The sequence below is a fragment of the Silurus aristotelis genome (assembly GCF_946808225.1).
Source record: "Silurus aristotelis genome assembly, chromosome: 9".
In the NCBI taxonomy this organism is placed as follows: domain Eukaryota; kingdom Metazoa; phylum Chordata; class Actinopteri; order Siluriformes; family Siluridae; genus Silurus; species Silurus aristotelis.
The window spans coordinates 9,618,749-9,645,663 of record NC_139582.1 but is presented as its reverse complement, the minus strand read 5'-3'; the positions used below and the strand labels follow the sequence as shown (position 1 = coordinate 9,645,663).

At 38.8% G+C, this 26,915-nt stretch overlaps 2 protein-coding genes across 8 annotated transcripts in view; both read right to left on the bottom strand.

Annotated features, from left to right (window-relative positions):
- chd9 (chromodomain helicase DNA binding protein 9) overlaps positions 1-3,388 on the bottom strand; it is an 82,229-nt gene extending 78,841 nt beyond the window's left edge. For 5 of the 6 annotated variants that reach the window (XR_014535143.1, XM_083550775.1, XM_083550778.1 and 2 more), the window contains exon 1: positions 982-1,137. The gene's annotated coding sequence lies outside the window, so the exon portion shown is untranslated. Of the gene's footprint in view, positions 1-981; positions 1,138-3,249 lie in introns of those variants that run through there. The other variant, XM_083550777.1, reaches the window with a different exon arrangement.
- A 2,022-nt stretch (positions 3,389-5,410) lies between these two features.
- On the bottom strand, positions 5,411-13,198 carry aktip (akt interacting protein). 2 transcript variants are annotated; one of them, XM_083550946.1, is made up of 11 exons: positions 13,071-13,157; positions 11,031-11,128; positions 10,618-10,714; positions 10,063-10,268; positions 9,745-9,809; positions 9,405-9,505; positions 9,088-9,176; positions 8,572-8,670; positions 8,144-8,251; positions 7,886-7,946; positions 5,411-6,702 (listed from the first exon to the last, which is right to left on the bottom strand). In XM_083550946.1, exons 3-11 carry the CDS (start codon positions 10,657-10,659, stop codon positions 6,595-6,597), a joined length of 879 nt encoding a protein of 292 aa, XP_083407072.1. In that variant the 5' UTR covers positions 10,660-10,714; positions 11,031-11,128; positions 13,071-13,157; the 3' UTR covers positions 5,411-6,594. The 2 variants fall into 2 exon arrangements, with proteins under 2 accessions (XP_083407072.1, XP_083407073.1); XM_083550947.1 differs by lacking the exon at positions 11,031-11,128 and having other exon boundaries at positions 13,071-13,198.
- Positions 13,199-26,915: the final 13,717 nt, after the last annotated feature.

Below are 26,915 nucleotides of genomic sequence, written 5' to 3'. Positions count from 1 at the left end.
AAAGTTTACGGATCCTATAAAGTTTTACAGGAAGGTCTTTATTTGTATATTATTATTTCTAACCCCTGTTAAAATAAATAAACCCCAATTTAAAGCTTGATAACAGTCGATTACATTAAATCGCGTTGCATTTCCAGATGCGTTATTATTATTATTAATAATCGGTTTGTTTTTAATCCAAATCATCCTTAGTTCCCTGGAAACTTTCCACATCAAGTGTAACTTTTACAGCATCGATACCGTTTCCAGTTTTCTTCGTTATTATCAGTACGCATTTCTTCGAAAGCTGATTGAAGGCGTCTGGGGAAAAGTCCTTCGATGGTATCAATAAAACTGATCGGAGATATCAACAGGTCTCGAAACCCACATCGATTTTAATCGGCCCTGCACTTTTTTCTCACAAATGTTTGAGAAACTTGAAGTTGTGGGAGTGTGGAGGTGAAGCTCGGGGAAGTAGAAGTACACGTGTGTAGATAAACCCACCTCAATAGAGGGAGGGGAGGCAATGGAAAGGAAGAGAAGGGAAAGGGGGATAAGGGGGATAAGGGGGATGGGGGGGTAGGCAAAGTAGAAGGAGAAATAATCCAAGCGAGGAGAAAACCATGCAGCCATGGAGCACGACCTGGACTCACCGTTAGATTAGACCAGGTCTGATCGACAACAACTTTCTAACATTAAAAACACACACTGGCAGCTGTTTGCTATCTGGTTTGTTTGAAACACGATGAATCAGCCCTGTCGTGGGATTTCTTTTTCTCTATAATATCCAGCAGGGATTCCCTGTGACTGTCACGGTTCTTCTGTCCTTCCTTCCTTCCTTCTCTGTGTCTCTCCACACTGACAGCCAGCCACCTGAGTTTCCTCTCCCCTCGACTCTCCTCCTCTCTCCTTTCCTTCTCGACGACGTTATTTCGTTTAAAAAATAAAAAAAACAAAATTAAATTAAACCTTCCCAACACACACTCTCAAGGCACTACTTACCCACGCCACCCGGCGGTCCTCGCTGGTTCTCCGGCAAATTTCCGCGGCGTAATGAACAAAATATAAATATAAATATCGATTTTTTCCTCTTTCAAAATTGTACTTTATATATCGCTGTTGGCGACCTCAGCGCTTCCACCAGGCGGTGACGCAGGAGTGACGACACGCCTCATTTGCATACCGGCTACGCTCCCGCGAGCTCTGATTGGTCGCCTCGTTTTGAATCGCAAAAGCAAGAAGAAAGAAAAAGAAACTAAGAAAAATAGCCGAAACCTTTCGTTTTTTTAAAAGAAAAAAAGCGTAACCGCTTTATGTCGAGTAGTCTCTATTAAATACATTGTTTTTGTCATTCCAATCCAGAAAAATGAATAAAACACAAAGTGTTAAAAACGGGCCAAACAAAATGGCCTCGAAAAGCGATCAGCCAATCACATTAGGTCTTACACCGGAGTACTCGACCTGTAGTGGAGTACGTGAAAGTAGAGAAAACCAACAAGTGGTGATCTATTTCCAAACAAAACGTTTATTTTAATACAAAATGGTACCAGTAATACGACATTAGAGTTTCGGTTTCATATTTTATGCAATGAAATGCCTGTTTTAGGTAAGGGGTCAGGGCTTACTTGAGACGATGGTGTTTGTCGACATCTAGTGGCCACTGGTAGTATTTTACATTTATTGTACATCACTGTCTCTAAAGAGTCTTTGGGTTTTCACACTAAAATAAGCACATATACGGCTGAATTTGACTTAAATACCACATAGAAACTTTAATCTAAAATATTGTGGCTTTTAGTAATCGGATATTCAAGCAACGTTAGTGAAAAAACGTTTACAATGTATAGTTTTAAGTGGGTCTTCTGGAGTCGCATCACTGCTTTACCCTGATGGGTCGTCTTGAGAACACACATGTGTAAAACATAATGTGAGGTGGGATTACATACTGGATTGAATGCCAATGACAAGTTAGAGTGCATATATTCAGATTTAACATACACTTCTTTAGAAATTTGGACAGTTTCAACTACGCTAACTATGGTTTGTGGACACCTGGCCATCACATTCATATGCAGAAGTCAGAAGCAGGTGATTAAATACAATGTTAAATAAATTGTATTCTTCAGAATTACAAAGGAACTAAAAATCCTAAATCATTTTCAGTGTAACAATACCTCTGTGCACAATGCAAGCTCCATGATGATATGATTTGCTCAGTTTGGAAGAACCGAGAGAACTTGAGTTTCCTGCACAGATTCTTGACCTCAACCCAACAAAACACCTGGAACACTGAGTAAACACCAGACCCAACATCAGTGACTGGTCTCACTAATGCTTTTGTATCTGTATGAACACAAATCCCGAACCACATGATCCGAAATGTAGTGAAAAGCCTTTCCAGATGAGTGGATAACAGTCAGAATTAAATCTGGAATGTGATGTTTAACAGGCCCATTTGGCTGTGAGAGTCAGTTGTTCACAATCTTCACAGTTGTCCAAAATGTTTAAAATGGACCTCATCACCAAAGCCAAGTCAATTCTTTGCTGTTTGTGGGGTTTTTTTCTGGAAGAACTAACAGTTGACTAGGACAGGATGCCCTGATTTACGACTTTCCGTTGTCTCACTAGATACCTCTATTTTTCTAACACTGAATCTCCTCACATGGCACATAATACAGCAACTGGGCCACTAGTCCCTGCTTGTAGCCCCATTATGTCTAGCAAGACCTTGGTTTTCTGTTCTTCTTTCGATTGTGGTAGCTGATAGATTCCTTTAAAGCAGATGTGCTGTTCCAAATAAATGGAAAGATTTGACATACTTAGCCAGGTCAAATGTCTCTGTGGGTTTGGAAGAAAATCATCAACAGAGGACAGAGGCCAGTGTAAACAAGAGCACAGAAAGCTAGCCCTGCAAAGAAGTTGCACCCCATCAGCAGCATCTAGTGCATTGCCTAAATCCCAAAATACTAACTTCTCTCCAAGGACTGCTTCAAGACAAATTAACCCATAGGTTAAGTACGTATATTTTTTGGCAGCCATTGCATCACATCACAGTACTATGAGTGGTGTATCTCTGTGAGCTCATAAACTTATGATGCTCTATTTGCAAGGCCATTCGTCACAATTCCCCAAGAACGTAGTCTCCCTTAAGACCTTGTTTCTGAGCCTCTATAAAAAGCTTAACAGAAACATACACTATTTTTCTGTCAGCGATCATCTACGCAAAAAAAAGATTTGTGGAAGATTTAAATGCTGTGATGATGACCTTACCTTGAATGTGCCGATCACCTGACTCTGCGGTTACCTTGAGGTTGGATCCAGAATTCTTTACAAGCACCTCACAACAAAGAAGAATACCTAATTTCACCTGGTGCATGCTCTACAGTATTATTTAGCCTGGATGGTAACTTCCCAATCAACACACTGACTGCTGATCAGTCACAGTGGAAAGACAAATGGTTTCCTTTTACTTGCACAGACTTGACCCATCGAGTTTTGTGTGTAATGATCGAGCTCTATAGATGAACTGGGTGAACTACTGTGAAGAAATACTGTACAAAAAACATCATCCTCTTAGATAGTATTTAGAAGAATGTCACACCAGGAAGCCTGTATAAAGCTGGCACCTGGGCGTCACCATGCATTTTCTCCATGTATAAGACTAACCTCACCCCTGCCAGTGGCACTACAACACTCATTTCCAAACACCTTTCTGCTTAGTCATACGTTGTGCCCTGACATTAAAATACATTCTTCTATTTGATCAACATGTGTTATGCATGTTGTTCGGTGTGGAACCGTGTTTTTTTTTTTTACCCTAAAATCAATTACAAATCTTCCTTTAGCGTTAAATTTAAAGAACACACCAAAATCATAACATTCAATGCTCATTCATTAAATAATATCTTGGCTAAATAACATGAATGCTCAGACTTATGTAATGTGTTTTATGTACGTTCTGTTATCAGGGGTAGATGATGTACACAAACCCTGTACTTGAGTGACAGTAGAGCAACACTCAGTAAAATATGACTCCAGTAAAAGTGCTCCCTTTAAACTTTCACTTGAGTAAAAGTACAAAAGAACTTGCCTTTAAATGTATTTAAGTGCCCAAAGAACTATGACTTATTATGGCTATAATGTTCATATTATGATTTTTGACAAAGACTGTTGCTTGATAAACTCAGTAAGTGGAAAGACTGTTACTCTCAGCACAACAATCTGTTAATAGAATGATGATGGGTCAAACACTGATATCTAATAAATCATTATGAGCCCAAAACCTTTATAACTACTTCAATAAAAAAAAGAAATTTCTACTTGCTGCTGAACTGATCAGCAGACACCCTCGAAAGTTCATAACGGAGCGTGCGCTCTACCCTGATTGGTGGCTTGCTGCATGCTTGACCAGTAAATGGAAATACTTTAGTAAAGTACAAATATGTGAAAAACGCTCCTTATGTACAGTAACAAATGACATGTACTGTCACTGTCTACCACTGTGTGTTATTTATTTTGTGTCATTCACTGAATACAAATGATGACTATAAATGATGAAAATAAAACATGATGACAACAGATGGATCATCATAATCATGATGTCACAATTTGTCCATCAGTGTATTTTCTACGCCACATTTCTATTGGGGGGGGAAATAGGTAGAGGACACCCTGCATGGAATGCCAACTCATTACAGGGCACCAGAGCACACCCTATATAGTTATGTCACTCTTCAGACTGAGGGAGGAAACCAGGGGAAACCTCCTGAGCAGATGGAGAACATGCAAAACACAGCACTGGTCGGTGTTGAATCCCCAACCCAGGATGTGTGAGGAAATGTGTTCATACATTACACACTTCGTTCACCCATTTCAAAACTCTTGCTTGTCTGAGGCTGTGTTTAAACTATACAGAAAAATGAGACACGGAAATTCCTACCAGTTTAAGGCCAAAAGAATCATGTCAAAATCAAAGTCAAATTAAGTCATGTCAAACTTTGGCAAGAAGTTGAATTTGGGAGCTTTTTGTAGCCATGATTCTGTCCTCCAAACACAGAAGTGAAGCAACTTAACCAGATCAATTATTTCAGCTCAATTTATTATATTTGTGCTCCCTTTCTAAACTCTATTCAAGATTGAGAACAGTTCAGAAAGGTCATATCCATTGTACTTGGGATAATCACAGACTAGGAGAAATAATCCAAGGAGAAAGCATCATACAAATCAAAAAACTATATTCTGCCGCCTTTTATCTGTAGGTAAAACTGATCACGAGGTTTGGTTTCACTCCTGAGCACACCGCTGTTGGATAAATCTAAACATTACAGAATTGACCATTAACATTTCACTATACTCCACTATGCATCTTCCAAATAAACACTATCACCCAAATACTTCCCCCCGGAGGTCATACATCAATCATGGAGCGAAATTGAAATCTTGAATTTATTTGCTTTAAGACAGCATTTTAAAACCTAACATTGATTACACAGTCCAGTCTTCATATCAAAACAAGAGGGACAGGGCAAAAAAAAAATAAACATGAATAGCATGAAAAAGAAAAAAAGGCTTCAACCTTTGTATATAAATAAATTGGTAGTTTTTTAGTAAACTTCTGGGAGGATGGCCTTTCCACAAAATGTCACTATTTACACATCAAACTCTGCTCATCATCCATTTATTAACTATACAGTATGGAAAGAAATTAGGCATAACTTAGTCATTGTTAAATTTATATATTATAACTATTCAAACGCAGTATATTTCATTACACAGAAAAGGACAAATTAAAAATAAAAAGTTTAATTCAAATCAAACCAACCAACCCACCCAAAGTGTAGTGATACAGTTTACCTTTTTAAAAAGGCTAAATGTAGTAATGTGCATTAAAAAAAAAATTGTGAAGGAAAAGAATAATAAAAGCCAAACTATATTTTGCATAACCGAAGAATTCTGCACAACCAGTTTATCAAATTATATCTGTCATGAGGTACACATCAAATTTCTTCTTAATTAACCTGAACTGATGATAGCATTTTAGAGATTTTGTAGACTATTTTTGGATAATGCCCCATTACAATCTCAGAACAGCCCGTACCACCACAACTACAACTTAAATGACTAATGTAAAGCCAGTCCTGTTGGTAGGCAATAAACCTGCAATATACATTTTTTTAATCGAATAATTCTGCAAAACCTTAAGCTGCACATCAAACCACCTTTAAAACATTCTTTGTGAATTTACGACCAAGAACCGTTAAAATATTCTTTGACAAAATAGTGAGGTGGTCTGTTGTATTTGGAAACCAAAATAGAAGAGCAACAGTGTGCAGAGTTTGGCGATACTCAGCTCTATGCAATTTGATTGCATTCTTACCTTGGCATTGTGACTAACATCCATTCAGGTCTATACCAAATAAAGCTCAAGCCTGGTTTAAAATGATCTAAAGCTGTTTCAGCAAAATGAGGTCTATATAAAATTTCTTTAAAGCTGAGCAAGAAAGAAAAATTAGGAAGTTCATGGAAATGCTTTGAGATTTCTAGACTTAAGGAGCCACAGCAAGTCCAAGTGGCACTGGAGGGAGCCTTGCACCAACACCTCGGCGCGATGAAAATTCAGGTCTGGAGCGGATACTCCTCTTTACTAAACGGCAGTGTGGATCCGGGTTTCACCCATGACAGTCCTGACACCTGAAGCCCTTTCGGCTGATCTTCAGGTCGTCTCTTTGGCAACAAAGAAATAAGTATTAGATGCACGGATTTTAGCTTGAGATTCAGAAGACTGGCGCTTTATAAACATGCACGTCCGAGAACAATAATATTTTCAAACGGTTATATGCCGATCAGGCATTACATTATGAACACCTGCTTAATATTGTGTTGGTTCCCTGTTTGCTGCCAAAACGCTTCTGACCCATCGAGCATTATCAGTATCTTTAGCAGTTTGAGCTACAGGAGCTCGCAGCCTTCGCTCACCACATGCATTATTGAGCCTCGGCCGCCCGTGACCTTGTCGCTGGTTCGCCACTGTTCCTTCCTTGGACCACTTTTGATAGATACTGACCACTGCAGACCAGGAACACAGCACAAGAGCTGCAGTTTTGGAGATGCTCTGACCCAGTCGTCTAGACGTCACAATCTGGCTGTCGTCAAACTTCCTCAAAATACTTACGCTTGCCCATTTTTCCTGCTTCTAACACGTCAACTTTGAGGACAAAATGTTCACTTTCTGCTTAATAAATATATCCCACCTACTAACAGGTGCCATGATGAAGAGATAATTAGTGTTAATCACTTTACCGCTCATAAGGTTATGTCAATGTTATGCCTGGTTGGTGTATACAAATGAAACGAGGACTGCCAAATTGGTTTCCTTCAGATTTAATGTTGTATTTAGTGTTGAAAAGCTGTACATTCTCTGATGCTTTTCTGCAAACTCTAGTTGTACAGAATGGTTATTCAATTTTCCTCACACCAGTCTATGGTAGATGGCTCCACTCAATTCAAGTCAGTTTTTTGTATAGGACCTTTAACAATGGATATCATCGGAAAGCAGCTTTTTAGAGGTCAATAGCTCAAGAGATTTGTATTCATACATTAGTGCCTATAAGTCTTTGTCCCTATACATTTATCCCTAATGAGCAAGCGAGTGGCAACAATGGCAGGGAAAAACACTGATGTAAAAAAGGAAGTAACCAGACTTAAAATGTTACTTTCTCATTCTCATCTGGGTGGCACTAAATGTCCATTCATTATAGTCATAATTTTTGAGGAGCGCAGTTCAGAGATCAGTGCTTCAATGTAGAACTGTTAATGCAAATTGTAGTCCTAAGATGGTAAGCGTAAGCATAGTACACAAACATGGACAAGTAAAAGGTAACCAAGAAGTCAGTAGTCCATCACTCACTTTGTGTGTGAACATCTTCTCTTTTGCTTCGTCGTGCACAGCTGGATTCCATGGAGAGAAGCTGGGTAGAAAAAACATCAGGGTCAGGGGAGAAAGAGCAATTACAGAGAAGTTTCTAAATTCTGAGCTAGTTTTTAAATCATTTTTTTCATTATTATGTGCACTAAACATGTTGGCGATCAACACATACACTTATAGCCACTTTAGTCACAAAAAACCGCAACCTTCCACTCTTGCCATTCCATGAGGCCTACTTGCCTTATTGCATAAGGATCATCAATCTTGGGCTGGTCAAAAAGGTGGCTGTTGCATAGTTTCACGCTGTCTACCACTTTACTTTTAAAGAGTTGAATATCCTTGTCATATCTAAATCACAAGAATAAGAAGAATAAACACAAAGAGCACTGCAGAACCCTTACATAAACACAAACAACACTTTACAGTCACGCAGGTTATTACTAATGTTTATATAAGAGGGAGGAGAGGGGGGAAAAAAAAAAAAAAAAAAAAAAAAAAAAAAAAAAAAAAAAAAAAAAAGCATTTCAGCCAGGGGTTCACCCCCTTGACCATGTTAAGACCAGACAATTGGGCACAAGCAGGAATACTGAATCAGCATATAGTCAAAGCAGTATTTTTACATTTGTTCACTACAGTAAAATCAAGTGCATCCACACACAAACACTTACAATACAGCTGCCTCAGGGTTGAATGGTTCCGTAGTGTTAATCTTGTAAAAGACAGTCCTCGCGTACATCAGCACCTGCCAGATGTGGTTATGGTTCCGCCTGCAAAATAAAAGAGGGCCTCATTTAAAAAGCCCATTTATTTATAAAAACAAGGAGGGTTTTTTTGTAAAAAAAAACAAAAAACAAAAAAAAATAATTATTTAAGGAATATATTATAAATGTTTTACTTAATAACTACAACATCATTATTATTAATCTAGTCTCAGTGAGTCAAACTTTTTTTTTTTGTTTTTGTTTTTTAGGCTTTACCCTCACCATTCATTTCTGCTCTATTTATTAAATAATAATAAGAGTGCCTCGATTTTTTTTATTCTTCAGCCCACACTGTGCTTGTAAATGTTTGCAAATCATGGGCTGAATAACCAGAAGAATAAGACCGCATAAAAGGGCAATCTTTCAAGGCTTACTTATGTACAAACGTACATCACTGGAACAAAAAGACTAAGAAACACTCACCTCCACTTGGTGAAAGCTCTTCTCACATCCAGCTCTCCAGAAACAGGATCCACTAGTGGGTGAAACACTGGGATATCGAACACCACTTTCTGCCAACCACAAGGGCAGTCACACAAACGGTTAAACGCTGCCTGAATGCAGCTTGTTTTAAACACCCTATACCTCTACAGTCTACAGCTAAACAGCAAATGAAGCCTCAAGACAAACTAGCCAGAACATCTCTTTACACTTTAGTGAGACTCAGCCTGCTTCCAGGCCTAAACAACGTGGCTGTGGGGTAAAATCGGTGCATGGGTGTAAATCTGTGCTGTACTCACGGGACACTCTCCATCGGGATAGTTATCGGGAATATACACAGTGAATTTAAAGACACCGTCCTGGTACAAGCCGTGCCTGATGAAAATGACACCAAACCACACTGCAAGCAGAAAAATAAAAATGGAGTCAGATTGGTGTCTATGATCTCAAGAAGTTAATCAGCTCACATGATTTCATTTAGCTACTAAATAAATATAAATAAGTTAATGCAGGTTATGGAGACATGATGCCATTGATAGCATGGGCACAAACAGGACTTGCTTTATTAATATTATTATTATTATTTATTTTTTAAACATCTTATTTCACAAAGCAAGAATTCAACATTTCATTACTTACTCAGGGCTGATCTGTAAGAGGGCTGAACGTAAATCCCTGGAAGCTTCTGCTTTATCACCAGCGTGCTAAAAAATAAAAAGGTTTGAGCTTTTTGTAAAATCTGGTACTTCTAAAATAGATTTGTACACTATTTTTTCTTCTTTGCATTTGACTTTTTTTTTTTTAGAATTTCTGGAATTAATGCTCTCTGGAAAGAATTTTTAATGCTCCCATTAAAACAACAAAATTTCTTTCGGCTTCTCCCGTAATCTTGAATGGAATGCATTATTAAACCCTCTAACTGACTGAAGAATCTGACTTAATTAAAACGGTACGTACAACTCGGCGAGAAGGGAATACTCCAGGTAAAACGGTCCATAGGAGGCGTGTGTGCCGTTGGCCTGCGTCGCTGTTGCAGGTGAGGATGCTTTAGTGACTGGAACTGCATTCTTGGGTATAGAGGGGAGCTGCTTCTTTCCAAAGGGAGGACGAGCAGGACTTGCTTTCTGCTCGCCGGCACCACCCTGCTCCTCACCCTCAGATCTCTAAACAAACAAAACAGTAGAGACAAGGACTAGTTTAGAAACTGCTGTAGTTCATAAAGTCATACATTTTCCCCAAACTATTACTTTAATCTGCATTTCCCTGGAAAGTGCGATCGTTAAAGAGTAATTTCTCTAATAAGTATCGCAGAAATGTATCGGATAGCTGTAACCACAGCTTCTAATAATCACTCACACTGGGTCCAGTAAAACATTAAGCTCTCACTTACCAACTCTAGCAGATTATGAGTTCAAAGTCCTGAACATCTGACAGTTGACATACACTTTTGAAATGTGTCACATGAAAGTGTATGAAATGAAAGAACGGGACAGAATCGAGGTCTCATCTTACCTTACGGCTGACGTTCATCGACATGCTCCAGAATGCGCTCATTACTCATTGGGCAAGTTCAGGGGGTTGTGCTTTTATGCCTCTCATACAAATTTCACTGAAAGAAAGTAAGAACCAGGATGAGCAGTGGTGCTTTTTATAAAACTTGAGAGATTCATTCAACACTAGTGTGAAAAACCAGTGAGCATTCACTGACCACCAATTAAAAAAATAAAATAAAATAAAAATGTAAAATCACAATCTCTCTCTCTCTCTCTCACTCACACACACCTCCTAACCGAAACGTGACTTAAAAACCGAGGTGCGTACCGACCCACGGATTGTGTGTACCGTTACACCGCTAGTCACCAGGCATGCGGTCAAACGCGTGCGAGCTACTGCAAAACTCCAGCAAGCTGTGTGACTCCACTTACTAATGCGAATCAGCTTTTTCCTAAATGACGATTAAGTCGAAATACCGTTCCACCGTTGTCTGATAATCGTTTGGAAATCAGCTTGAACCACAGGGTTTCTGCAGGTTACACACAGTCAAATTTAAGACTTTTTAAGACCATAAAGAATGAGAGTTAAGACTTAGATCACAACATTAAAAACACACACAAATGCATTGTAAGCAAAACAAATGCATTGTACGTCCCCATAGATTCGGAAGCTGATTGGCTGTTGCATGTTGGTATCATTTGTAGTCGTGATACAGTGAAGGAAGAACTACACCACCAAAGAAACGAACTTAATGCTCTGGTTTTTGTTTAAGACCTAGAACAGAGTATTTAAATTAAATAACTTAAAAAAAATAAAATAAAATTTTACACTTAAGACCCCGCAGAATCCCTGCTGCCAGCAGCTACTGTATACGGTCTATACAACCCTGGCAGACTCCATTCAAGTCATCACAGTAAGGTAGTAACCATGAGTGTATTTATTGTGCCATAAGGGTTCATGCATTTATGCGGGGTACGCATGCTTAGTGAATATAGATTTTTTTTTAATTGATTTTAATGTAGGTTTTTGACTTGGGCAACTCGCACACACAGAAAAATTGTGAGCACCCATAGTGTTTGTGTAAACCTTTTCTATTTACAGAAATGATGTCCTCACACCTTTTTTCATCCAAAATCATCTTGATAATTCAACAAATATGCAAAGGAGTTTAGAAGACATTTGTTCCATGCTCCAGCTCTTTTGAACAGTTGCTCACACTGAACTGAGCAGTCCAGCCAATTCATCTGAGAACACAATGTGCAACCTGATGCTGAATGACAGCTGGTTACTATCCCATGTTCTCAGTCTCTTTTTAAAGAAATCTAACTGAGAAGAACATTGCTGAAGAACAGGACTGACATGAAGAGGAACATAACCGGATTTGAGGTTGCTGATTAAGTGAACAGGATTGGCAGAGCACTGTGTGTGTGTGTGTGTGTGTGTGTGTGTGTGTGTGTGTGTGTGTGTGTGTGTGTGTGTGATTAATATTATAAATATATATTTATTACACACACACACACCCCTACATTGCATACCTAAAATATATATATATTTTTTATACATTAAATAAATAAATGAATTGTTTAATTAGAATACACAACAAAAAGCAGTCCAATAGTGAATGAACCAGGAGCACATGCACTAATCAGCTAACTTGACTTAACGAGTCTCAGCTAGCTCGATACTATTAGCTATGCTAGCTGTGGTTCTACGAAAGGCGTGAAGACTTACTTGACTGACAGACAGACAGACAGACAGACAGCTCTGTCACTCTTCCACCTTCCTCCAACATATATCATTTACTCACATTCACGCTAGTACTATCTCTACCTATCTAGCTTCATAATAAAAAAAATCTGAGTGGCAAGCATTTTTTCCTACCTGTATTCCCATTAAAAACCCCGCCTTCTCCTCTATGATTAGCTCAAAGGTCCGCTCACAGGATGTCCGTCAAATTCTGACTAATCCCCGCCTAAGAATCCGTCTGTTCCGAATACAGGTGCACAAAAGCAAATCCACCCAAATACATAACTAAACGTCGCAGAACCTTGATTAGAGGCGGGACTACGTTACCATAAAACAACGCAATTGGCTGAGCGGATGAACCCAAGTTAAAGCTCGGAATATGATTGGTCAGAAACTTGTCAATCGTTATGGACGGAAACAGCTCTAGGCTGTAGTTAACGATTCGAAGATATACTGTTTATTTTCTGATTCATTACTAATAAATACACCTGAATATGGCTCGGTATAAGAATTGATCACCACAAAGATGCAAATAAAACACGGCCAATGTAATTTTATTTTTCAGATTCCGTATCGTTAGCAATGCTAACGGTGTATTGTTTTCATTTCTCCGTAAGAGTTTTTTATTAACCATCTATATTATCATCCATCCTTCACAGTTCTAACTGTACACCAAGTTTAGTTTTTAATCTCCGTTTCAATATAGGAAACAATCGATTTCTTACCATCCTAAACTCCCGGGCGAGCAGACATTTTTAAAGCACTTTATAGCTATTTGAGGTATTTTCGGACTGACGGATACCAGCAGCTCTACTTTTATCCTATTGGTTAATACACAACCAGGAGGAAATGTATTGGTCTTGTTCCCCTTCAATCATTTAATAAATCCCAGAGAGCATTCTGATTGGCTGATGGGTGTGAAGGCGGGATTTAAGCTGTCTATGTCTTTGCACTTGACACATTTAATTGGCCCAGTTGTATTATTATTATTATTATTATTATTATTATTATTATTATTATTATTATTATTATTATTATTATTATTATTATTAAAACAATTCAAAAGAATTCCAACGTCATCTTAAATTATACTATTATATTATATTGTATTATATTATATACATTTTACACGTTTTCTGACTTTAAAATATGCTTTTAAATTATTAAAACAAAATTATCTTTTCTTCTCTCATGTTAGCTGTTGCCTTCAGTATGTTTAGTATATTATATAAAAGTATTATTAATTATTATTTTGCATAGTGCAATAATTTAGTTTAAGTTTAAGTTCATTATATTAGTTTATATAGCATATTTATATATTATATATTAGTATATTATACTTATATGTGTTATGTATATTTTACCTAAGAAGCTGCATGTCATTTGCCTTCAATTAGTTTTAATCAGTAGACCAACTATACTTCAAAAATCTACTTATATTTACAGTACAAAGTACAGTACAAAGGATCTATCCTTATTAATATCACCAGGGATAAAGACAAGTTTAATATTTTTATATCTGTTCATTACGAAATATCAACAATCCTCTTTCTTATTTAATTTAATAAAAGGTAATAAAAAAGTAATTAAAACCAGAAAACAATCTGCTGAAGCACATACAAAAAAATACTGTAAGAAATGATACTGTAAGTATAAATAATTTTACATCCAATTAAGCAGTAAACATCTTTAAAAGAATAAACAGCAGAACTCTTACGTGAATCGGAGCGATTTTAAACAGTGCTTTACAAAGTCAACAAATAATCTGCAAGAAAAGATTAGAAGCAGGTTGCTGCATCCAGTATGAAGCAGCAGGGGGCGACACACACTCAGAATTAAGCTCATCATTCAGTCTTTGTTTCAACCCAGCCATTAGGGGGGCACAAGCCAGTGTACTCTTAGTGCCGGTCCCAAGCCCGGGTAAATGGGGAGGGTTGCGTTAGGAAGGGCATCCAGCGTAAAACATGTGCCAAATAAAATATGCGGATCACAAATGAGAATTTCATACCGGATCGGTCGAGGCCCGGGTTAACAACGACCGCCACAGGTATCGTTAGCCGACAGGGTACCGGTGGAAATTGGGCTACTGTTGGCCGAAGGAGGAGAAGGAGAGGAGGAAGGCGTCTACAGAGACGGCAGGAAAAGGAGCAGTGTAGGAGAGTAGAGGTTCGGGTTGGTACTTTAAATGTTGGTACTATGACGGGTAAAGGGAGAGAGATAGCTGATATAATGGAGAGGAGAAAGGTAGATGTGTTGTGTGTTCAGGAGACCAAGTGGAAAGGGAGTAAGGCCAGGAACATTGGAGGTGGGTTTAAACTGTTTTATCATGGTGTGGATGGGAAGAGAAATGGTGTAGGGGTGATTCTGAAGGAAGCGTACAGTAAGAGTGTAGTGGAGGTGAAGAGAGTTTCTGATAGGGTGATGATCGTGAAGGTGGAAGTTGAAGGGATGATGATAAATGTCATCAGTGCCTATGCTCCACAAGTTGGCTGTGAGATGGAGGAGAAAGAAAGATTCTGGAGTGAATTAGATGAAGTGGTAGATGGTGTACCTAGGAAAGAACGATTGGTGATTGGGGCAGACTTTAATGGGCATGTAGGTGAAGGGAACAGAGGTGATAAGGAGGTGATGGGTAGGTATGGTTTGAAGGAGAGGAATGTGGAAGGGCAGATGGTGGTAGATTTTGCTAAAAGGATGGAAATGGCAGTGGTGAACACGTATTTTAGGAAGAAGGAGGATCATAGGGTGACGTATAAGAGTGGACGAAGGTGCACACAGGTGGATTATCTTCTGTGTAGGAGATGCAACCTGAAGGAGATTGGAGACTGTAAGGTGTTGGCGGGGGTCAGTGTAGCTAGACAGCATCGGATGGTGGTCTGTAGGATGGTTTTGGAGGCGAAGAAGAAGAGGAGGAAAGTAAGGTTTGAAAGAAGAATAAGATGGTGGAAACTGAAGGAGGAAGAGTGTAGTGTGAGGTTCAGGGAAGAGGTCAGACAGGGGCTTGGTGGTGGTGAAGAGGTGCCGGATGATTGGGCAACTACTGCAGGAGTGATGAGGGATGCAGCTAGAAAAGTACTTGGTGTGACATCTGGAAATAGAAAGCAAGACAAGGAGACGTGGTGGTGGAATGAGGAAGTGCAGGAGAGCATTAGGGGAAAGAGGTTGGCAAAACAGAAGTGGGATCGACAGAGTGATGAGAAAAGTAGGCAGGAGTACAAGGAGATGCGGAAGCAGGTTAAAAGGGATGTGGCGAAAGCCAAGGAAAAGGCATATGAGGAACTGTATAAGAGGTTGGACACTCAGGAAGGAGAAAAGGATTTATACCGATTGGCCAAGCAGAGGGACCGAGCTGGGAAGGATGTACTGCAAGTTAGAGCAATAAAGGATGGAGAGGGAAATGTGTTGACTAGTGAGGAGAGTGTGTTGAGAAGACCTGCAGTAACTACAGGGGAATAAAGTTGATCAGTCACACCATGAAGTTATGGGAAAGAGTAGTGGAAGCCAGGCTGAGAGAAGAGGTGACCATTTGTGAGCAACAGTATGGTTTCATGCCGAGGAAGAGCACCACAGATGCCTTATTTGCTTTGAGGATGTTGATGGAGAAGTATAGAGAAGGACAGAAGGAGCTGCATTGTGTATTTGTGGATTTAGAGAAAGCGTACGACAGGGTGCCGAGAGAGGAGTTGTGGTATTGTATGAGGAAGTCAGGTGTGTCAGAGAAGTATGTGAGGGTGGTGCAGGACATGTATGAGGACAGTGTGATGGCAGTAAAGTGTGCAGTAGGTACGACAGACTGGTTCAGGGTGAAGGTTGGACTGCATCAAGGATCGGCCCTGAGCCCTTTCCTGTTTGCAGTGGTGATGGACAGGTTGACGGACGAGGTCAGACAGGAGTCTCCCTGGACTATGATGTTTGCAGATGATATTGTGATTTGTGGTGAGAGTAGAGAGCAGGTTGAGAAGAGCCTGGAGAGGTGGAGATATGCGCTGGAGAGAAGGGGAATGAAAGTCAGTAGGAGTAAGACAGAGTACATGTGTGTGAATGAGAGGGAGGGCAGTGGAGTGATGCGGTTGCAGGGAGAAGAGGTGGAGAAGGTGGAGGAGTTCAGGTACCTGGGGTCAACAGTGCAAAGTAATGGAGAGTGTGTTAGGGAAGTGAAGAAAAGAGTGCAGGCAGGGTGGAGTGGGTGGAGAAGAGTGACAGGAGTGATTTGTGATAGAAGAGTATCTGCAAGAATGAAAGGGAAAGTTTATAGGACTGTGGTGAGACCTGCGATGTTGTATGGATTAGAGACAGTGGCATTGAGTAAAAGACAGGAGGTGGAGCTGGAGGTAGCAGAGCTGAAGATGTTGAGGTTTTCGTTGGGAGTGACGAGGATGGACAAGATTAGAAATGAGTTTATTAGAGGGACAGCGCATGTAGGATGTTTTGGTGACAAGGTGAGGGAGGCGAGATTGAGATGGTTTGGACATGTGCAGAGAAGGGACATGAATTATATTGGTAGAAAAATGCTGAAGATGGAGCCACCAGGTAGGAGGAAAAGAGGAAGGCCAAGGAGGAGGTTCATGGATGTGGTGAGGGAAGACATGCAGGTAGTTGGTGTGAAAGAGGCAGATATAGAGGACAGGGTGGTATGGAGACGGATGATCCGCTGTGGCGACCCCTAATGGGAGCAGCCGAAAGAAGAAGAAGAAGAAGATTCAGTCTTTGTTTCAAAACTTATATCATAAAGCATATTACATATTATTATGTCAAAATAAATGTCATAAAAGTGAAAACAATGCATTGTATTTTTAATATTGTATTATTTTAGAAATATTCAGTAGAAATGATTTGATTCCACATACCTGATGACATGCAGCTAGTATCTCTATTATTCTCGAAAGCAAAATGCAGTTCTTAGGATTTACATCGATCCAAAATAAGATAATACCATGGGGCTTTTCTGAGGCTCTTTCCACCTTACTGACTTGCTCTAAGTACTTCAACAACTTACCTTTAACCCCAAATACACAGATTATTTTTACCTAACATCCTCTTAATAACCATTGTTTGGCTTTCAATAATATTGTCGTTCTACCTCCATGTGTATTAGCATATTAAAGCACTATGTACAATTTTATACACCTTTAGTGATTCATTATGGGTTTTGGGTTTTCTTGAACTTTATGGTTGCTATCACAGACTGTTCATTCTGTGATATCACAAACAAAAATTTTAAAGTATATAATATACAGCAGTAAATGTAGAATGCATTAAGAAGGTTAATTTGGAGAATTTGCTCTCCTGATTAGTTGTTAGATTCAGTTGTTAGCCTTGACCTCTCGACCCGTTGTAAGCATTAAACATTCAAGCTTGTCTCCAGGAATTACACTAAGTTTTATAAGTTGACGCGTCTTATAAAATGACGGGATCACTGGTTTTTGCACGACATACAGTATAAAGCTGCGGGTTTATTAGAGCCCGTTCCTAATTTGTTTTCTGTAATGCATAAGCAACTTTCCAAGTATGTTTGATTGATTGATATCTTGACCCTTTTTATTGATCATTAAGGAGGTGGGGGAAAAAAAACCTAATTTACTGCTTCACCGATTTACTTAATTGAGGAAAATGACATTGTCCAAATTTGAAAGGAGGAACTAATTATTGACTTCATTATTGCTTAATTGTCTGATTCCATTTTGTTTCCACTACACTCCGTTAATAAAGGTAATTGGCCTGCGGTTTCTCCGTGCGGTCAGTAAACAACGCAAGGTCACGCGCCTCTCTGCCACTTTGGAAATCAAAAACTCCATTAACACAAATGGGTTTGTTGCTCTTCTGGTCCTGCTGGCATTTTCCAAACACCCGACATGAAAAAGGTGACAGCTAACCGGTGTGCCTTTGATATTCCGACTGCTGTGTCTCATGAGCGCATTAACTTGGGCCACAAAAACAATCCGGTGGACGGATTGAAGTTAATCTTTTTTAATGATGACTTGATATTGAGCAGCGGATAAGGAGACGCTGAACTTTTAATATAGTCTGTCCTGACAAAAGTGTTTAATATTCATAGATCATTTGCTTGTGCAGACTACACAACAATTGTATGATTGCAGAGGCCCCCCTCTTGTAACTGCAGCCTAGAAGGGCTTGGGTTTGGTGTGTAAGGACCGATGGGGCTGTTTGATGGTATGGTGGATGGCATGGGATGGAATGGTGTGCAAATGTGTTGGGACTGAATGTAGTACAACTATAAATTCTTATACTGATCTTGTCTGGATATTCAGGCAAAAGCTATTTGCATTATCGTGCAATAGTCGAATGTTAGCTAGAATGCCAGGTAACACCAGTGGACATAGATTCGTGAGGTATTTGCTTCAAACAGTGAACTGTATGATCAATGTAGATAGATAACTAATAAATATATGTTAAGTAACTAATGAATATATTGAATGTAAAGCCTATGTATTTCCAGCTAATTTAATCCCTAAATAGATAGATAGATAGATAGATAGATAGATAGATAGATAGATAGATAGATAGATAGATAGATAGATAGATAGATAGATAGATAGACCTTCTACATGTTCTACACATACAATTGTTCATATTTATATTGTACTGTATTGATATTGTATTTGTTGACTGTATTCATTCATCAAAAATGTATTTACATTTGATGCTCTCACTCAGAAAATCCTGCAGTGTTTTCTGTCACTGTATAAACACGTGAAGCCTAGGCTGACTATATAACAAATATATCCCATAATGCAATGTGATTTGACATGGATTTCCAAACCCTATAGAGCTACTGCTGTAGAGATAGATAAGATCATGTCAAAATTACCTAGCATAGCATAGCATAGCATAGCATAGCATAGCTCATTTTACTCCAAAAGGATGGGACAAGGATGTGCTTCTCGGTGGTTATAAGTGTAAATAACTGTATGTGTATACATGCGGTATTTTCGACCAGATGACACTGCAGGTTTACTTCAGAAAAAAGGAAACAAGTTCAAGATAAAAAAAAAAAAGGATTATTATTTGCGCTCCTCCGCCACACCCTTCCGGTAGTTGGATGAACTGTGGATGAAAAATGTCCCGTTCTTATTCCATCTGTCAGTCTCATTGCCTGTGAAGCCTCGCTCGTCCTGATGTGCAATTTGGTTTAGCTGACAGTTAAAAATTGCGATTGGCAGCCCCTGGTGAAATTTGCCGTGACAGCAGAAGCCATAAAGACGGCAGAACGAATGACTCCACGTCCAGATAATAAGTAATAACAATGTTAGTTTGAATAAGAAAAGGCAAAGCTGGATCCAAATGCAATATTCATTGTTGGAATATGCGTGACTTGGGAGTGAGGAGAGAGAGAATGAGAGAGAATGAGAGCTAGTGAGTCTCTCACACAGCAATAGGCTTGTCTTATCCCTTAGGCTACGGCCCTGGCTAACACCTCGATGCAGCAATTATTTGCTGTAATGACTGCAGTTCAAATAAGCCTGGAGATTTTATTAAACCAAATGAGGGAATCTTCAGTGTATTACCACCTAGTGATTGACAGTGACAAGTGTTGGGCCGGCTCTGATGTGAGCGTGATGAAGAAGCTCCCAGCAAAGCTCTCAATAATGTTCCCCCTGATAAAGTTGCCCGTTGAACCCCAGCCAAAAGTGTGTCTGTGAGAATAAGAGCGAGGAAGAACGATTGTAGAGCTGTATGCATATTAATTCTCATTGCTGAGCCTCGGTTAAGGAAGTAAAGACGAGGCGGTGGGTCAGGTAATCTGGCTGGGCTCGAGGACCTTAACACATGGCGAGTGGCATTTTACAGCACTAATGAAAAAAAGAGAGCAAGCAAAATCCATTGTGCCTGATCATTTCATCATATAAATAATTTTTTTTAAATTATGACGAAATAGAACTATTCATATTAAAAATAAAAGGTCACTTCTAGATCAGGCTAAGCTTGTCTAAGCTGCAACCTTTACTAGAGAAGCAAAGCTGAAATGGAGTTCAGAGGGAGAGAGAGAAAGAAGAAGCTGTGATATATTTTTATTAAGTAGCCCTATCTCCTGTATAAGGAAGTGATTTCAAATAAAACCTGAAACACACTTGTTAGCGAGTGCACTAAGGTCATATGTTCTATCTGTACATTTCCTGACTGACACCATATTATTATAACAATGTTATATTTATATTAGATCTCCAGAAAGGTAACTGTTCGAAATACAGAAAGCTGACAGATGTATTATTACCTTCTCTCAGTACTGCACACATGTGTGTGTGTGTGTGTGTGTGTGTGTGTGTGTGTGTGTGTGTGTGTGTGTGTGTGTGGTGTTTGCATATGCATAATACACATCACCCGTTATTAGTGCCATGCCCTAAGTACAGGCCGTGTTATTGGATTTGAATACCAGCTCACCGGTGCCTTCCTATATTGTAATTCCTTGGATTAATTCATGCAAACAGATAAATGAAAAACTGCAGGATGACTTAGCATGACTACACGACTTAGCCGCTTGGGCTGTCAATACTCAGATGTTCAGACAAAAATACCTATATTAGATGCTAAAATTCAAATGAGGATACTTACCCTCATTATAACGGTTTTTACAATGAGGTTTGGTTTTGATATTTTGTTAAAAAAAAATATTTTGTTTGATTCTAAAACATTCCTGTATAAATGTCTATACAGGAAAGTTATCACATGCTGACTTTTGAGTTGGCCTGCCATATATGACAAAAAGGTCTTTAACATATTAACACAGTAATTCAAATTCAACATTTAACAAATGTTTTTAATATTTTATTTGTAAGCTGCTGTTGTAAACCTCTGTGAGTCTGATTTTGTCAATGTTAACTGCAGCCCAATCTCTCATTAAAGGTCACTGATATTACAAGCATATGTCTATATTGCTTATAGATTGATTAGATGTATTAGGCATTGGATTATATTGCACTATAATTGGGATTGTTTCTAAGTTTTTATTGTAGTATAAGTTTCATTGAACTAAAATACTTTAAAAAATAAAGCTATATTGGTTAAGCAGATTACAGAGTAATCTTTATTTATGTATTTATTTATTTATTTCTAAATATTGTAAAATTATAAATAGGGGAAACCATGGCAACTTTACCTTTCATACAATACAGTTTTGTTTAATAGAACATTCACTTTCAATTTATTTTTATCATTTACTTTCAATCAAGTTAGATTTTTGGCCCTTTCCATTAAAACATTTGGGCACCTCTGCTCTTGACAATGTAAAATAAAATATAAAAAGCACACTTATTATTAATATTATTAATATTTGGATCTTAAATGTGACTTTATTTATAGTTTGTTATGTCGTGTTTAATCTTTCAACAATGTTTTTTTTTTTTTTTCAAAATTATTGACACCTCTTGATTAGTATTTGGGGAGGATTTTTGCACCTAAACTAGAACAGTGTTTCAGATGCTTGTAAAGAAAATGTCAGTGGTTGATCATAGCCTCACTGCCCTGACAAATCCGACCACAGAGGTTTGAATAAGGTTCAAATTTGGAGATTAATGCGATTGTTTCAAAACATCATTATTGTATTCCAGCAACCACTTCCATTTAGATTTGGATGTATGCTTCAAGTCACGATCTAGTTGAAGAGCCAAATCCTGCCTGTTTTCAAATATCTTTCAGAGCCAGAAAAATGTTCTCACACACAAAACACCACATGCCTCCAGCCATATGAGTACTTAATTAACAGTAAGGTGATCTATAAATGCAAACAAAATTAATGCACAAATATTTATCTGTGCATTATTGTGCTCTGGACAATATTTGTCTATATTTCCTGAGGGTGATAGGTGTATATAGAGCACATTAAGATTAATGAATCCAAGCTTTGGATTAAGGTTTTTTGCATTCATTTTAAGAATAGTAAAGCATCTATAAAAACTAAACAAATCTAAAAACGAAAAAAGGGAACACTCCTATGACAAATGTTTAACAAAAAAAACTTGAGATTGACCTCATCCTCATAACAGCATTCACCCTTTACCTTGAGTGAGCCTCCTAATTAGATATCTACAACTCTTCCAACTTGCAGCAGCATTTTTACTTTGCAGGCAGGCACAAACACAGGACGCCCTGGGCCTCGAAAGGCCGGCGTACACGTTATTGCTTCCTCTCAATGCTGTGTGCAATGTGTCTGCATATGCACGGTACATGCCGCCCTTTATTAGTGCTATGCTCTAAGTACAGGCCATGTTATTGGATTTGAATACCAGCTCACCGGCGCCTTCCTGGCTCCGGATATATATTAAGATGAAGCAATCTCATTCAATAACACCCAAACTAATAAAAGGAGGAACGGATTGGAAATTAAATTTATGAATATTGCACGGCGGCAGGGGTTATCCCAAAAAAGCCAGGCTTCAGCTGCTGTCATTTCTGGAGCAGACGCTTTTCTACCATGACTCAGATCGGATTGAGATGCAGAGGGAACGAGATCTGAACCAAGAGAAGGAGAAAGCATCAGTAAGGGAAAGTGCAATACATTTATGAAAGGTCACTAAAAATCAGGACGTTAGCATTCTAATTCTAATAAACAGGACTGAATGAAAAGGGTGACAAACATACCAGATGTAAGCTGTGTGAACTATGAGGTACTGTGTATTCCATAAGGCATATGCATTTACAACCCGGTCAAAACCTTTAGTACATGTGTTCACTGACAGTATTGTTCTACGTGCCATATGGAACAAGATCTAAGAGATGTATCATCCACTCTCTGATCAGATGTTGTTAAAACATAAATCTTTTGCTTTCTCAACTTAAATAGCATATTTTATGTATCTGATGCATCCACGCAGTTATATCTAGCTTTATTCTAGATATATGCTTTTTTCTAAGCATGTTGATTTAAATAGGTAAAAGGTCTATATAGTTATAAAGCTATGAATATGATAGAAATGTGTTATTCAATTGCTATTTTTTTTTTTATCTGTCTCATAAAATTAGTTTGTATGTATATAGTATAGACCTAACTGTATATAGTATATATAGTATATACCCAACTGTATATAATACAGTGCAACCTTGATACTTGCTGGGGTTTCATTCTATGACCCCTCGGGAGTAGCAAAAAAAATGTTTTTTTTAGAAGAGTTTTGACTCTTCTATTGATGGTTCCTTTTTCAAGGGTAATTTTACATGTACTGTACTGTAAACTCAACAAAAATATGTAGTATAGTATATATAAGTACAGTATATATTATATAGTACCACAGCCATTAGGATTGCACAAGCCAGTGCACTCTTATTGCCGGTCCCAAGACGAATAAATGGTAAGGGGGTTGTGTTAGGAAGGACATCCAGCGTAAAATTTGTGCCAAATCAAATATGCGTATCACGAAATAAAACTTAGAGGGAGGAATTGTGGTTCTGTATGATGAAGACTGGTTTGTCAGAGAAGTATGTGAGGGTGGTGCAGGACATGTATGAGGACAGGGTGACAGCAGTAAAGTGTGCAGTAGAAACGACAAACTGGTTCAAGGTGGAGGTTGAACTGCATCAAGGATCGGCTCTGAGCCCTTTCCGGTTTGCAGTGGTGATGACAGGTTGACAGACGAGGTCAGACAGGAGTCTCCGTGGACTATGATGTTTGGGGATGATAGTGTGATTTGTGGTGAGAGTAGGGAGCAGGTTGAGAAGACCCTGGAGAGATGGAGGTACGTGCTGGAGAGAAAGGGAATTAAAGTCAGTAGGAGTAAGACAGAGTACTTGTGTGTGAATGAGAGGGCAGTGGAGGGATGTGGTTGCAGGGAGAAATGGTGAAGGAGGTCAGGTATCTGGGGTCAACAGTGCAAAGTAATGTGTGTTAGAGAGGTAAGGAAAAGAGTGCAGGCACAGTGGAGTGGGTGGAGAAGAGTGGCAGGAGTGATTTGTGATAGAAGGGTATCTGCAAGAGTGAAAGGGAAAGTTTATAGGACTGTGGTGAGACCTGCGATGTTGTATGGTATAGAGACAGTGGAATTGGCTAGTGGACAAGAGGTGGAGCTGGAGGTAGCGGAGCTGAGGATGTTTAGGTTTTTGCTGGGAGTGACGACGATGGACAGGATTGGAGGTGGGTTTATTGGAGGGACGGCGCATGTGGGACGTTTTGAAGACGGGGTGGGGAAGGCAAGATTGGGATGGTTTGGAAGTGTGCGGGGGAGGGACATGGGGTGTATCGGTGGGAGTGTGCTGGGGATAGAGCCGCCAGGGGAGAGGAGGGGAGGGGGGCTGGGGAGGAGGTTTGTGGATGTAGTGGGGGGGACATGCAAGTAGTTTGGTTGAAAGAGGCAGATTTAGAGGACAGGGGGGTATGGAGACGGATGATTTGCCACAGTGAATCATCCGTATAGACCCAACTGTATAGTATATATATATATATATATATATATATATATATATATATATATATATATATATATATATATATATATAGTATATATAGTATATAGTATAGGCCCAACTGCACTAATATGAGTAATTCACTTATAAAGGTACTTTCTGTTCCTGTCACATTGCTTCCTGAGAGCTTTAGGGTCCCTGGTTCGATCCTGATCTAGATTACATGTTGATGTGTGGTTATGCTGTTTCCTCCGGGTCCTCTGGTTTTCTCTAATTTCTCAAAAACATGCTGGTAGCTCTAAATTGTAATTACTATAATTTTACTGTAAAAGTCGTGTAAAGAGTACATCAGATATACAGCAATCGCAGTCTTTTACTATACAAATTAACTGTATAACCTTCAACAACCACTTGCTCACCATTGGCAACCCCATGCCTAAAAATCTGCCAGTGAAATGTGAAATGCAGGTGTATGCAGTCAGCAATATGCACCAATTACAGATTATCTGATATTTCAAGAGCCAGCCATGCTGTAATTGTGCGTCGCTCCTTGCTCGAGCAGCCGAGCCGTCACCATCGATCTTGGCATATATCTTACACTGCACGTCCCAAGCCTCCATCAACAGATGCAGCCGTGCAATTGATTAGCAGCCCAGTCAATGAGCCGGTCTCTTCGGAAACATATTTATTTATGTGCGTATGCAGGTAAGTTAGCAGTCCATTACTGTGATTACCTTTGAGGCTTGGCAGAACAACAGATGTTCGAGGATAGCTCATTCAATATTACTTAGCGCAGAGTGGCTGCCGAGAGACTGTGATAGAGAGAGAGAGAGAGAGAGAGAGAGGGAGAGAGGGAGTAGAGAAAGAAAGGCATTTCAACTCCTTACAATAGTGTCACTTTAACAAGAAGGGTTTTACTGTTCAGCGATTGTGCTACAATGATGAACACGGCTTGCAAGTTTTTTAAGCACACCCACAATAATTACATCCTGCACCTCTCAATGTATTTTTGAGTGATTGATTTATGAGGTATTCAGCTTTATTGCTCATGGCACTGGGGGGCGCTGCTATTCCATAATTCTATGCAGTCTCGGGTGGAATTTATTCAAATGACAATGTTGGGTTGCCTCAGCCTTTGCAAAATGTGCCACGTTTAATTCGATGCTTATGGCCAAACTACAAGTGACCCAGTAGACTTTGGTGGTTATACAACAATCTGTAGCAAGTACGATAAATAATGCAATGTATTTTTCAAAATTCTTTGATTCAATTTTTAATTCTTCATTTCTGTAAAAATATTTAGATGCTGCAGGTTATTTGATCCAAATTGTTACAAATGTGATGGTCTTCTATTTAATAATTTGGGGGATATCTTGCATGAAATTTTCCCCATGGATAACTAACCTTACAAAATAGTTCTCTCTCTTCCGAATTCAATAATGCAAAGTGCATTATGGGTATTTGCTTAGTACGCCATTTGGTGCTAATATAATAAAGATTGCATTATGGGATTTCTTCAGCACACAGATTATTTCCACTATGCTTGTAAATTGGATTAAATACGAGGTTTAATTTTAAATTAAAATAAAAAGGAATTGTGAAATGTGTAGTCAGTAAGGTGCAGTCTTTCTGGGAATATCATAGATGTAGATTTCTATATGAGATATTAAGGAAATTCCAAGTAAAATATTGATTCATCACCCAGACACACATCTGATACCTTGCTTTCTGACAATGTCAAGCTGTATACATTTTATTCACTGTTGGAAATATTGCTCTATTCAGATATATCTACATTTTGCATCGTTCATCGTAACATTTTCTGTAAAAACAAACAAACCCTATTCTAAAAAAAAAAACCTGTCACTTTTACTAACAGTTTATCTGTCCTTATGAGTGGTGCTCGCTTCAAGAGACTAAAGTCAAAGCACGAAAACGAAATTAAAAGTTGGAGTGAAACAATTTGCATGTGGTTTGGATGAAATGCTAATTTGTTCGAGCACACTTTTTTGTTTTTCCCCTCTGATTGTTCTCCGCATGGATGCGCCCATTCATTAATGCAAAATTATCAACATAAAGGATATCTCCGTATTAATATTTCATCTTTTTGTGAAAGCTCAATCAAGCGTGATGTCCTAATTTTTTCTCTCAGAACCTCATTTCACATTATCGCAACTACATTCAAGAGACTGGGGGTCCCAAAAGGGATTTATTTCATT

Bases quoted from the DNA above. Each gene is read 5' to 3' on its own strand.
- aktip (XM_083550947.1), bottom strand. From the start codon at position 10,659: ATGAGCGCATTCTGGAGCATGTCGATGAACGTCAGCCGTAAG. The intron at 9,506-9,744 runs GTAAGTAATGAA...TTCTGCTTGCAG, and splicing joins CTCTTACAGATCAGCCCTGA to TGTGGTTTGGTGTCATTTTC. The intron at 6,703-7,885 runs GTGAGTGATGGA...TTGTTGCCAAAG, and splicing joins AGAAGATGTTCACACACAAA to AGACGACCTGAAGATCAGCC.